Consider the following 13,092-nt stretch of genomic DNA (forward strand, 5'->3'; position numbering starts at 1 on the left):
TCCTCTGCTTCCAGAATAAACCAAACTGCTCCATTTGGCCTTCAACATTCAGCCACAGCTGGCTTCACTTCCCCCTTTTCCTTTCACAACCTTGAAGAGGCCAGCATAGCCAGTGATTCATTAATTTCCCCTGCCCCGGGCTACTTGTATTCTCCCACCTCCGGTCCACACAATCGTCTCAACTCCTAATGCTGGGCTCACCCAAGTTTATGGGCTGGTAAGGAAGGTCTCCCCACACAGGGGCTCCCTGGGCTGAGACCTTCCCGCCGACCGAGGCCACTCTCGGGCCACAGAGAGGCTGCCTGCACCCCACCCCTCGGGTCCCACTCTCTCTGAGGGGACGGCTGACCCTGGAACTTGCTCCAAGGTCCCAGGGGGGTGGATCGGTTACGAACAGAAGCTGTGTTGGTCGTGCTGGTGGACGAATCCCAGAGGGTCCAGAAGGTGGCCACGCAGGGGCTAAACATTAGGAAGGCGCAGGGTACAGCCTGGGCGGGCAAGGGCCCAGGGCCAGGCCGCGCGAGCTGACCGAGGCGGGAGGCGATGCGGCGGGAAGGGGTGGGGAGCCGGGGCTGGGCGCGCTTCCTGCCAGGGGCCCAGCGGCCCGCCCCTGCCTCCGCCCTGCGGGCCCAGCAGAGCCGGGGCTGGCCGGCCCCTCCTGCCTCGACCAGAGGCCCAATCAGCGGGCGCCCCCTACCCGGCCCGCCCTCTCCCCCTCTGGTGACAGAAAGTCGGCCCAGCAGATGAGGAAGTGGCAGGCAGGCTGGCCCTGGGGACTCCTCTCCAGCCCTGCTCCATCCCAGCCCTCCACGACGGCCCGCCTGGCCCCCACTGGTGAGTCGGGACCTCCCAGGGCGGGCTCGCCACGTGCCCAGGCCCCTGACCCGCTGGGCCACTCGGCCCGGCCCGGCCCTGCCCTGCCCAGGCTGTGGGCGAGGCTGTGCCTGTGGAGAGTGGGTGGGAGGTCCCAGCTCTCCGGGGCTGGGCCTCCGCAGCAGCCTCCCTCGTGCCTGGCCCCCATTTGCTTGAACCCGGGCCTTCCTCCACCACCTCTGACTCTGGCCCTTCTCCGTCTCTTACTCCTCCCTCCCCTTGGCGCCCTTTTGCACCCCCGCTGCTCCCTTTGCCTGTCTCCTTTTCCCTTCCATCCATCTTAAAGCAAGGAAGGACCAGACCGAGTTTCCCTACTGGGGACACACCCAGACTCTCCTGAAACTTGGGGAGAGGGCCTTCCAGAAGGCTGGAGCCACCCCTGACCTCCAGGGTGCCGGCGTGTGTGAGGTGGGGGAGGTGAACTTGGGGATGGTGGCAGAGAGAGACTGGGAGATAACAAGCTGGCAAGCTCCCATGGGTCGAGGAGGGGCTGTGTGTTAGAGCACATGCTTCTGGACAGGCCCTACCCTGGAATAAGCAGCCAGCAAAACTCTGGGAATGAATGAATGATGACTGCCATCGGTGAAGAGAGTTGTGGGAGTGCATGACCCAGGGCAAGTCTGTGTCAGCACACGGTGTGGATGATGTTGGCTTCATTCACCTGCAGGTGGGCTGTGTGAGTTTATGTATGTGACCGCGCTCATCTGAGACTCACAGACGCCAGAGGAAACCTGCATGTGAGCACAAGCACTTGCACATGGTAATGCGGCTCCTGTGAAGGAGCGTGTGTGTTTCGGTGTGTTTGCCTGTGTGCGCGTAGCTAGGAGCAGGCCCGAGTATTAGAGACCGAGCATGTCAAAGTCCATGGGGACCTGTCCAGGTGGTGTGTCAGACAAGGGCAGTTGCAGCTGGCAGGAGGCAGGTGGGCCCTGCGTGTGTGTGCTCGCCACTGTCCGGTTGTCGCAGGGGCGGAGGGAGAGCGGTGGCAGGGGCTGTGTATGGGAGGGCTGGGGGCCTGACCGAGGTGGTGCAGTTGTGGGTGGGCGTAGAGGTTGGGGGAGTGTCTGTGAGATGTATGTGCAGCCCCTGGGACTGTCGGAAGTTGTGTTCTTTACGTAGTACCTGCAGGGTTGCTTCTCTGGGTGGAGGGAACCTGGCCAACCCAAGTGAAGGCAGCTCGCAGAGCACCTGCTGTGCTGGCTGTTTGGGGAGTGCCTTGCCCCTTGAGGGCTGTCTGTCTGGAGTCCCAGGCTCTCCTCTTGGCCAAGGCTTTTGTGTCCCTTTGAGCCCTCCCCCGACATTCCTTCAGGCTCCGAGAGGGAGACGGCCTAGTCAATTATGACCCCTCCTTGAGGGAGGGGAAGATTCCTGAGACCTCTCCCACTCCCCACCTCCTCACATGCCACTGGCTCCCGGCCCCTCCCTGGGAGAGAGGGGTGATGGTACCCATTCTGAAGTAGGACAGCCTGAGAATTTATGGCTCATTTAGAAGAGGATGCCCGGGTATGGGTTTTCAGCAGTTCTCTTTGGGCTGAGGCTAGGCCTGGGGCTGGAGTCCAGGTTTTTGTCTCAAAACCAAGAGTTCATCTGACTGGTCCGGGGTGGCTGGGTGGGTGGTGAGTCCTGTGCTTTACTTGGCTTTCTCAATCCTGGTGGGTCCTCCAGGCACTGACCTGTGACCTGGACCCACCTCTACCTTGGACGCTGTGCTGTGGGGGTGGGCAGAGGGCAGGGCTGCTGCCAGATCTAGTCAGACAGGTGGAGCCGCCAGGGCAGGAGTCTCAAAGAGCCAGGCTCCTGGAAAGGAAGGGTGAGAGGAGAGCATCTGAGACAGAGGAGAGGCTGAGGTGAGAGCCCCAGGAGGGCAGAGGAGAGCCTGAGGGAGTGTCTCGGCAGGGGAGAGGAGGGAGGGACAGTTCCTGAGAGGACAGGAGGGACCATGCCGGGAGATGTGCATCCTGAAATGGGGCAAGAGAAATTGAAGGGGAGGACCTCTGGAGAGGTGAGAGACTGGTGAGGAAGGGAGAGGAGGTTCGTTCCAGAGACGAATTCCCTGGTGGTAGGAGGTAAGCCTCTCTGGAAGGAGACCAGAAATTGACAGTCCTCTCGTGGAATAAGAAGGGAGGGGAAGTCAGAAAGTAGAAATCCCTGGAGAGGAGCAGAGTGTGAGGAGAGGAGAGGAAGGTGTGGAGAGGAAGGGCAGAACAGCCCTTCCCAGGCATGCAGGCTGTGTGGGAAACAGATCCCCCACCCACCCCATCCCTGCCCCCCATGGCCACCTTCTTGCTCTGGTCCCCAGCAACTCCTTCTTCTCACTGCTCTGTCCTTTCTGTGGCAAGGTGTCTGGAACTGTCCTGTCTGGTCTGTGTCCTGTCTGTGGGTCAAGGGTGAAATTGGGGGGCGGGCGGTTGGGGGAACAGTCAGCCCTCTCTGACACCTCTCCTGCTGACCTCGCCAGAGCCCTTAGCCAGGATGGAGGCTGTTGTGAACCTGTACCAGGAGATGATGAAGCATGCAGGTGAGATGCTGTCTACTAGCCCTTCCTCCTTACAGACCCTTTGACCCTTTGTGACCTGACCTCATGTCTGCTGGGGACCGTTTGGACTCTGTGACCCTTCCTTACTTTTTTTTACCTTTATTCATAGATCCCCGGCTCCAGGGCTACCCTCTGATGGGGTCCCCCCTGCTAATGACCTCCATCCTCCTGACCTATGTATACTTCGTTCTCTCACTGGGGCCTCGCATCATGGCCAACCGGAAGCCCTTCCAGCTCCGTGGCTTCATGGTTGTCTACAACTTCTCACTGGTGGCACTTTCTCTCTACATTGTCTATGAGGTAGGCCCCTGGGATGCCTCAGCTTTATTCCTCCAGAATAATGGGTGGGCCCTCAGGCTAGAGGAGGCATCTTCTTTCCAGAGATGCTCAGCTCTGTTTCTCCATCTACAGCAGGGGTGCCCAACCTCCAGGCCATGATTGGGGACCGCTGGTCTAGAGAACAAAAGAGATTTGGGGGAGGGAGGGATGCCTGGCTCTCTAATCCACACTTCTTCATAGTTCCTGATGTCCGGCTGGCTCAGTTCCTACACCTGGCGCTGCGACCCAGTGGACTTTTCCAACAACCCGGAGGCACTGAGGGTAAGTGGTGGTGGAGGCCAGGCCCCAAACAACCACGGGTAAGAGCACTTTGGATGTGCCCTGTCTTATAGGCCCGTTTAGAGAGGCTCTTGGCAGTCCTAAGGATGTCCTGACTTCTTACAGATGGTTCGAGTGGCCTGGCTTTTCCTCTTCTCCAAGTTCATTGAGCTGATAGACACAGTGAGTAATTACGTGAGATTTGAGAACGTGTGGGGAGAAAGACGTGAGAGGCCTTGGCTTTGAAACCCCTTCCTCCCACACTTCTCTCAGGTGATCTTTGTTCTCCGGAAGAAAGATGGACAGGTGACCTTCCTACATGTCTTCCACCACTCAGTGCTTCCCTGGAGCTGGTGGTGGGGGGTAAAGATAGCCCCAGGTGAGTGGCGATGGCCACTGGGGGAGGGACAGGTACTGGGGACTAGAGGCTTGACTCTCCTGACCCTGTTGTCCACTCACAGGAGGAATGGCCTCTTTCCACGCCATGATAAACTCCTCAGTGCACGTCATCATGTACCTGTACTATGGATTGTCTGCCCTTGGGCCTGTGGCTCAGCCCTACCTTTGGTGGAAAAAGCACATGACAGCCATCCAGCTGGTGAGGGCCCCGAGCCTGACCCACAGTCATCCCCCCGACATTCTGGTTTGGACCCTACCTTTATCCAGTCTACCTCACCTTTGCCTCCAGCCCTCCCCACTCACTGTTCTGTCCCCTTGCCCTCCAGTCCTCTCTCCCTGTGCCCTCTGACCCATGCCTTTTGGTCCCAGATCCAGTTTGTCCTGGTCTCGCTGCACATCTCCCAGTACTACTTCCTGCCCAGTTGTAACTACCAGTACCCAGTCATCATCCACCTCATCTGGATGTACGGCACCATCTTCTTCGTGCTCTTCTCCAATTTCTGGTATCAGTCTTACACTAAAGGCAAGCGGCTGCCCCGTGTACTTCAGCAAAATGGAGTTCCAGGTACCACCAAAGTCAAGGCCAACTGAGAAACATGGGCTAGCTAGGTGCCCACCTAAGTGCCTCAGGACTGCACCTTAGGCAGCAGCCGTCATTGTCCTCCCCAGCTACACCTGTGACCAGGGTTTATGTGGTCAGGACTGAGCAGCAGACAGCTCTCTGCACCCCACAGCTGGTACCCAGAGACCACCACTTCCGTTCCTCCCTGACTTCTCCCGGCCAGCCCCAGGGATGTGGCCTCATTGCCCTCTGCCACTCCAGAGCCGGGGGCTGAAAGGGCTGGACACTTACTTCCCCCTCCCTGCCTTACACTTGGGAGAGGAGCACTCAGGGCTGGCCCCCACCAGGGTCTTGTGGCCTTTTTCCTCACACTGTAAGAGGTCAGCAATAATCTGTCACTGTGGACCCAGGCTCCTCCCTTCTCCACCCCACACTGAAGTAGGAGCTTCTTGGCCAAAGGTCAGGGTGGGTGGGGGGCCTGGGAATACAGCCTGTGGAGGCTGCTCACTCCTTTATGTCTTTATTAAAAGTGACAGAGGAAAGCACGGTGGCTGTGTGTGTACATGTGTCAATGGAAGAGGTGGGTACAAAGCCTGCCAGCCTGTCTGCAAACAGGAGGGATGGTCAAGGTGCCCACAGGATGGATGTTTCTAGCTCTCTGATCACAGTAGAGAGGAGCCTCTGGGAAGGCTGCTAGCTGGGACAGAGGTCGTGCCAAAAGAGAGGGAGATGTGACTTTATTAGAAAAGTAAAAAACAAAACAAAAAACAAACCCCACAGAACACTGTGAGGAGTTGGTCCTCAGCGGATGCCTTGGTGGATGAGGCTGCTTTTGGCTGCACTGGCCTTCTCCCGTTCCCGCCGCCGGGCAGGGTCCAGCTCAAAGCAGCGCCACAGTCGCAGGGTCTCATCTGCTGCTGCGGATGCCACTGTAGCCCCATCTGGGCTCATGGTCAGACTGAGCACCCGGGCTGTGTGACCTGGGATGTGAGGAGGAAACAAGTGAGAGCAATACATAGGATGGTAGGTACCTATAGCCCTCCAATTTTGAGTTTTTGTAACAGTTAATTGAGATAATTAATAATTCACATACTATAAAATTCATCCTTTTAAAGCATACAATTCATTGGTTTCTAGTGTATTCACAAAGTTGTGCAACCATCACAATGATAATTCATCACTCCATAAAGACAGTCACTCCTCAGTACTCTCTCCCCCCAGCCTCTGGCAACCATTAATCCGTTTCCTGTCTCTCTGCATTTGCTTCTACTGGACATTTCATACAAATAGTCATACAATATGTGCCCTTTTGTGTCTGTCACTTAGCACTCACCTTTCAGCTCAGCCACCTTGGCCATGGTTGGGTACTTCCAAATAACCAGCTGGTTCTGGGCAAAGCCGTGGCCTGAGATGAGCTCCTTGTAGTGGGGAGACCAGAGGATAGAGCACACCTGTGGAGAGGAAATGGCATGGGCGTGACACACACAGAGCCGGCACTACTCAAATCAGAACTGCGTCCACCGAGGTGTTAGGCGCTCTGCCAGAGGCTCCAGACTCAGACTTGAATGACTAGTCCTTACAAAACCCTTTGGAGAGTTTTAGAATTGTTAACCATTTTACAGATGAGGAATCCGTTGGAAGGACGTTCAGTAAGTTGTCTAAGCTCACATACAAATTAAGTTGAACTCTGGCTCCAGAGCCTGAGGCTCGAATAAAGCAAAGTCTGCATGTATTGGGAAGGGGGGTGTCAGGAGAGGAAGCTGCAGGGCTTGCAGGGAGACCCACCTTTGAGCTAGGGCCCAAATATCATTCTAAAACATTTGGATTATACACTGTAGGTAATTGGGAGCCCTTGCAGGGCTTTGAGGAGGACAGAAACAGACTACCGAGACCAGTACAGAGGACAGGCTGGAAGCAATAAAAAGACCAGTGCTGTGAGTCTCCACAGGAAGAAGGATGAGGCCGAGGGGAGAGGACACATGTGAATGATACTCTGAGGGAAAACTGATATATCTTGGTGACTAGGTGAGGAAGATGAAAGAGTCTTGCTTGTTCTGATTTCTTAGTATCCCTTTCAAATAGCAGAGGAGGAACGCACATTTCAGGGAGGCACGGGGAAGCGATGAGTTTAATTTGGGACATACTAGTGTGGTGCCACCTTATAGAACGTGGGTTAGAGACAGGCTGGCTGTGGACTGTTGAAAATGTGTGTCTGGAATTCAAGGGTGACATCTGAGTTTGGAGATCATGCCAGTATTGCATCAGTGAAGCCATTGGAGGGGAGGAGGTTGCCCAGGAAAGCTATGCAGAATAAGAACACATCTGGGAGTGAGGCTGGAATAAGGAAGACTACCTGGGAATGGGCATCCACGGCACTCAGACAGGCCCCAGAGCAGACGTTCCAGATACGAATGTGTCGATCACTTGTGCCCCCGCCAGTTGCCAGGACATTGGACTGCCAGGGACACCAAGCTACAGCCTAGGTGGGATAAAGGTGAAGTCAGCAGGTACTAGAGCAAGACAAGGAGTTATTGGGCACACAAATGAACTCAGTCCAATTCCACCATCCCATGTCCTCTTAACAGTCCCCGGGTTCTTCTGGGTGAGAGTGCAGAGGCCCGGCCCAGCCCCACTCTCACCTTGACAGCCCCTTGATGCTGGGTGAAGGTCTGCAGAGGAACCCAGCCACCCTCTCCAGGAGCACTAGGCCACACGTTGACCAGGTTGTCGTTGCCACCGCTGGCTAAATGCCGTCCATCCGGGGCCCAGCGCAACCCACACACTTCCTGGCTGTGGCCACTCAGCGTGGCCACATGGTGTTCTGCTACCCGAACGTCATGGTGGTGGATGTGGCCGGAGCGTGAGCCACTGCAGGAGAGAAGGGAGCCAGGTCCTGCAGCGGTGCCAAACAGGCGGCAGGCCAGAGCTGCTTCTGTTCAGAGGTGTACAGTCCAGGGAGAGGGGGGCCAAAATCTGATTTTGTAACAGATTAGCAAAGCCACTGACCTGGATAGGATATAGCTATTCCAACAGAGGGAGCCCACTCGGGCAGAATGACTGGTCATGTTTCGAAGCCGTTTCTGCTGTTGCACATCCCATAGCTACAGAGAGAGAAGACCATGAGGATCGAGACTTGGCATTAACATCGTCCTGCTGGGCAAGCCCCCTGGGTCTGGGGACAACAGAGCTGCAGCACCGGGACAAATCTCACCTGCACCTCAGCACTGCTGGTGCCCACAGCCAGGTAGTTGCCCTCTTTGATCCAGGCCACAGAAGATATATAGTCCCCAGGCTGCTCCATTTGGAGCAGCTGCAAAATGTCACCAGTGCTAGCGCTCCACAAGTATACACTGTTGTCCAAAGCCACAGCCAGTACATTCCCAGAGCTCCAATCCACAAGGTTCAGGTCTGCCAGAGGGGGAAGGGAAGAGCATGAGCTGTCTCGTTTGCCTTGTCCCTCTCTCTCTCCCTCTTTCTCCATCCGCTGGACAAGGAGAAGACTGCACTTACAGTAGTCATTCCGGATTTCAGGGGCATCCAGGATGCGGTCTGGCAGGGAAGGAATGTAACGGCAGGTCTTCCTGCTGGAGCCCGGCGTGGCCTTCTGGCTGTAGAGTACTTTTAGTCTGTTCTGGTAACCTATGGCAACAGAGTGGGTCTAGACACTGGGAGGATTGACATTTCTGCATGCCTTTAGCCCAGAAGGCCAGATAAGCACTTCCTTCCCCTCAATCCTAGATGGAAAAGGCAGACAGCCATCTCATCCACCCTGAGCCCTGGGGATAGAATGACATCTTACCCTCTGGGGCATTTTGTGGTTTTCCACTGAGCCGAAGGATCTTGGCTTCCTCCATGTCAAAACCGTTCAGATTCAAAGCCCATGCTTTCTGATGTTCCTGGCACATAAGGGTGGGGATGAGGTGGCTGTATTATCTAGATTTCACAGACCAGTTTCCTGCCAGAAGTCCCCTGAGACACATACCTTCTTGGTGGGCGTCTCACTGTTGTCGGGCTGGTTCTCCTTGCTCAGGAGGAAGCTAGCCACCTCCATCTGGGAAGCATTGCGATGGGGGATATAGCGGTCACCGCCAGGTTTGCTGGGAGTGGTCTGAAGCTTGGAGCTGGATTTGCCTGGGACAGGGAGAGGGAAGCCAGACTGTCAGACCCGGCTCAGGGGGAGGAGGCGTGAAGGCTGCTTCAAGCCCTTGCCCTCCCCGCGACCCGTCGCACCCTACTGACCGGGAGTTCGGCCTGGGGTCCTGCCGGCGCTGTGGGATCGGTTGGCTGCCCGCATAGGCGAGGGGGCCGGCCCCGCGGCTTCCTTCGCTTTGCGCTGCCAGCGCGCAGGCGGTGCATTGGGGATGGGTGTATCCAGCTGCAGCAGCGAGTGCAAGTCACTCTCGAACACGAACTGGGCCATGGGAACGTCTGGAGGGAGAGGGTTCCTTGCAGTGGCTCCCTGCTGAGCCCCAGAGTAAGAGAGGCGACCGTGCTCTGGGGCGGCCGACTACAGTCAGGACCACGTTGGCCGCAGCCCTTCCCGGCGCAGCACCCTCGGCAGCGGGCCCAGACCGGTTCGCTCAGTCCAGCCGTCTCTCACCGTCAGTTTAGAGCAGGTTCCAACCCCAGACCGGCTTTAGCAGTGAGGACTTGGACGACTTAAACTCTCCGCTCCAAGCACTCATTGGCTCCTTCAAAATCCAACGGTCGCAACCGTCGCCCTAGCCCATTGGCCTCCACGGCACAGGGGCGGGTCTTCCGGGGGAAGCTCCTGATCTCACGGGAGTCCAGCAGGCGAGCGGGATTTGAAGGGTGGGAGAAAGGCAAAGGCCACCAGGTGTCGGGAAACGGGGCGGGGTGGGGGCGCGTCTGGGGGCGGGGCCTGCGCTGGCTGCCTTCCCCTATTGGTTTCATTCATTCCTCGGTCTCCCCCGCACCCGTCCTTCACGCTTCATGCTTGAGGATCGTTTTTATGATACGAAGTGCGGAACTCGGTGGAATGCCCTAAAGCACTTAAGCCTGGTTAGAGAAGGCAGTGTAAGGCAGTGGCCTTACCGACCAGCCGGTCCGAAGGCAGGCAGGCGGGTTGGGAGTGGGGTGCTGCAGGAGTTGATTGAAAAACTTAGACGAGAGAAGGCCGGAACGTCCGTTGTTAGCTTAGTGCTTGCGGGAACACTGCTAGGAAGGAAGAAGTGCCTGTGTTTGTTTTCAAAAACTGTTTTGTTTGCTGTTGTTTTAGAAACGAGGAAAATGAGGCTGAAAGAGGGGTGAATTCCTTATGGTCAAGAAAAAAGGATTCAGACCTGCCTATCCGGGAGATAAGATTGGATAGCCCTGTGAGGGAAACTGGGGCTGACCCCCATGGAGCTCAAGAGATGTCAGGATTTTTAGAGATGCACGAGTCTAATCTGCGCATGGCGCATCTCCCCATCCCAGCAACACACCCGTATTTTACAGATGAAGAAACCGCAGCCCAGAAAGGGATTTGTGCGAGGTCACATGCTGGTGGGAGTCCAGATCTGACTCCTGTTCAATAGAGTGCTCTAACAGTGACTTCAGTGAATTGTATGATATACTTAGAGGTGAAGCAGCAATCGTAACGGAGAAGGCACTGGCGACCCGCTCCAGTACTCTTGCCTGGAAAATCCCATAGACGGAGGAGCCTGGTAGGCTGCAGTCCATGGGGTTGCTAAGAGTCAGACACGACTGAGCGACTTCACTTTCACTTTTCACTTTCATGCATTGGAGAAGGAAATGGCACCCCACACCAGTGTTCTTGCCTGGAGAATCCCAGGGACGGGGGAGCCTGGTGGGCTGCTGTCTATGGGGTCGCACAGAGTCGGACACGACTGAAGCGACTTAGCAGCAGCAGCAATCATAAAAATGATAATGGGCACCATTTACTGACCATCTGCTAACTATGATGTTTAAAGAGTTTATGTACATTACTGCAGGTAATCCTTAATCCCATAAGGCAGAAACTTTATTCCGTTTTTACAAAAAGAAAGAAAGAAAGAAAGAAACCAGGTCAGGGAAAGGTTAGAAACTTGCCCAAAGGCACACAGCCAGTAATAATTAGTGGAGCCAAACTAACTAACCTCAGAATCTAACCATATTCTACACTGTCCCAGAGAGAGGCTAGGGGAAAAAAAAAAATCAGCCGTTAGCCTGAAATCAATTCTGATGATGACAAGAGAAAATTTTGGAGTTTTCACCCAAATAATGTTATTATCTTTAATTTTGAAGCATTCATGTTATCTCTTTCCAATTACCTTGGAAAACAAGGATTTATGTGTCCTAGGGTTGGAAATGGGGAGTCCCTGAACCCTAGAGGACATAAAAGGAGTCAAGCTGGTCTGGGCCATACATGTTAAGCTAAGGAGTTTGGACTTTTATCTGCTAGGCATTGTGGAGTCAGTGAGAGTCTCTAATTCAGGGGAGGGCCAAACAAAACATTTCTGAGGACAAGGCATGGCCAGCAATTTGCAGTTTCTGGAGTAAGGGTCACTGTAGAGGAAAAGAACAACAGGGTAAATAAGGGTACAACTTCAGGGAATTTGAACCTTGAAAAGTAAAGGAATGACAGGGCTTCTTTGGTGGCTCACTGGTAAAGAATCAGCCTGCTAGTGCAGGAGACACTGGTTTGATCCCTGATGCAGGAAGACCTCACATGCCATGGAACAACTAAGCCTGTGCACCACAACTACTGAGCCTGTGCTCCAGAAGCCAGGAGCTGCAACTACTGAGCCGGCATGCCACATCACTGAAGCCTCAGTGTCCTAGAGCCTGTACCACAATGAGCAGCCTGTGCATGGCAGCTAGAGAGTAGCCTCTCTGTGCAACTACAGAAAAGCCCCACAGCAACAAAGACCCACCACAGCCCCAAAATTAAATAAATAAAATTATTTGTTTAAAGACCATTAAAAGAAGACCTTTAATTTAAAAAATAAAAACATAAAAGGAATGGCAGAAGCCAGTGGAAATTGTACTGACATGGACCTTGAAGTGGGAGGAATTCTAATATGCAAAATAGTCGGGTGATGACAGAAAAGGTCAGAGTTGGCTATTGAGAAATAAATCATGGGTGACCTTGGAGAGAAAGGGATCAGGGGAGGGGGTGTTCGGGTTTCATTTGGAAGGGGTTGCAGAAAGGAGGGTGGGGAGAGTATGGAGGCAGCAAGCATGGGCTACTTGTATAAGAAATTTGAGAGTGAGAAAGAGGGCAGTTCATGGGAGCTGGAGGGAATGCCAACACTAAGATCCTATGCATCTTTAATTTTAAATTTTTATTTTTGGCTATGCTGGGTCTTTGTTGTTGCCTGAGGGCTTTCTCTAGTTGCGGAGAAGGCTACACTTTGCTGGGTCGCCTGAGCTTCTCATTGCGGTGGCTTCTCTTGCTGAAGAGCAGTCTTGCTAAAGAGCAGGGGCTCTAGGGTGCTTGGACTCAGCAGCTGTGGTGCACAGGCTTAGTTGCCTCGAGGCATGTGGGATCTTCCTGGACCAGGAATCGAATCAGTGTCAACTGCATTGGCAGGTGGGTTCTTATTCACTGGACTTCCAGGGAAGTCCTACCTATGAATCTTTGAAGGTGGAGGCAAAAGAGCCAGAGGAGATAGGAGAGGACAGGCAATGGCCTATTGGTAGAGCAAGGTATCTGGATACCCGATGAGCTGCTTCGATAAGGGAACTCTCACCTGAAGGACCTGAAGGACCTGAAGGACCTGAAGGACCTGAAGGACCTGAAGGACCTGAAGGAGAGGGTATGGAAGGAATAAAATATAGGTAATATTCAGGGGGTGGAACAGTCTAGTTGGGATAATAATAAAGATAACTCTGTAAATACTGAGTATTTACTATGTGCTTGGCATTGTATTAGCACTTTTAATTCTCACATAGCAAAGTAGTACAAGAGAATGAGATCAGTTCTGAAGAGCCACACTAAAGATTTAGAGGTAAGGCGTGAGCAAGGAGTGAGATGAATGGGAAGATCAATCTGGAGGCAATATACAGGTTGGATTTAGGGAGAGAGACTGGAGGCAGAGGTAGCTGGTAGAGGCTGTAATAATAGCTCAGTGAAGATGGAGAAGAGGACACAGAATTTGGTAAGTAAAAGGGGTTAAGGACA

The 13,092-nt window shown here is 54.2% G+C and overlaps 2 protein-coding genes across 4 annotated transcripts; one reads left to right on the forward strand and one right to left on the reverse strand.

The window, feature by feature from the left end:
• Positions 1-706: 706 nt before the first annotated feature.
• Positions 707-5,512, forward strand: ELOVL1 (ELOVL fatty acid elongase 1). 3 transcript variants are annotated; one of them, XM_052637167.1, is made up of 9 exons: positions 707-834; positions 1,541-1,633; positions 3,332-3,391; positions 3,519-3,709; positions 3,929-4,009; positions 4,133-4,189; positions 4,280-4,385; positions 4,468-4,604; positions 4,775-5,512. In XM_052637167.1, exons 3-9 carry the CDS (start codon positions 3,346-3,348, stop codon positions 4,994-4,996), a joined length of 840 nt encoding a protein of 279 aa, XP_052493127.1. In that variant the 5' UTR covers positions 707-834; positions 1,541-1,633; positions 3,332-3,345; the 3' UTR covers positions 4,997-5,512. The 3 variants fall into 3 exon arrangements, with proteins under 3 accessions (XP_052493127.1, XP_052493129.1, XP_052493126.1); XM_052637169.1 differs by having other exon boundaries at positions 1,541-1,610; XM_052637166.1 differs by lacking the exon at positions 1,541-1,633 and having other exon boundaries at positions 732-834.
• A 256-nt stretch (positions 5,513-5,768) lies between these two features.
• On the reverse strand, positions 5,769-9,387 carry CDC20 (cell division cycle 20). The gene is made up of 10 exons (XM_052637624.1): positions 9,207-9,387; positions 8,950-9,098; positions 8,767-8,863; positions 8,478-8,606; positions 8,179-8,375; positions 7,974-8,068; positions 7,607-7,835; positions 7,321-7,446; positions 6,301-6,418; positions 5,769-5,947 (listed from the first exon to the last, which is right to left on the reverse strand). The coding sequence occupies exons 1-10, from the start codon at positions 9,385-9,387 to the stop codon at positions 5,769-5,771; spliced, it is 1,500 nt and encodes a 499-aa protein (XP_052493584.1).
• Between the last annotated feature and the right edge of the window lie 3,705 nt (positions 9,388-13,092).

The sequence above is a fragment of the Budorcas taxicolor genome, chromosome 3, assembly GCF_023091745.1.
Source record: "Budorcas taxicolor isolate Tak-1 chromosome 3, Takin1.1, whole genome shotgun sequence".
NCBI lineage: Eukaryota > Metazoa > Chordata > Mammalia > Artiodactyla > Bovidae > Budorcas > Budorcas taxicolor.

Bases quoted from the DNA above. Each gene is read 5' to 3' on its own strand.
- CDC20 (XM_052637624.1), bottom strand. From the start codon at position 9,387: ATGGCCCAGTTCGTGTTCGAGAGTGACTTGCACTCGCTGCTGCAGCTG. The intron at 9,099-9,206 runs GTCAGTAGGGTG...TCCCTGTCCCAG, and splicing joins GACCCCAGGCCGAACTCCCG to GCAAATCCAGCTCCAAGCTT. The intron at 8,607-8,766 runs GTAAGATGTCAT...CTGTTGCCATAG, and splicing joins ACCACAAAATGCCCCAGAGG to GTTACCAGAACAGACTAAAA.
- ELOVL1 (XM_052637166.1), top strand. From the start codon at position 744: ATGAGGAAGTGGCAGGCAGGCTGGCCCTGGGGACTCCTCTCCAGCCCT. The intron at 4,386-4,467 runs GTGAGTGGCGAT...GTCCACTCACAG, and splicing joins GGGGGTAAAGATAGCCCCAG to GAGGAATGGCCTCTTTCCAC. The intron at 4,605-4,774 runs GTGAGGGCCCCG...TTTTGGTCCCAG, and splicing joins ACATGACAGCCATCCAGCTG to ATCCAGTTTGTCCTGGTCTC.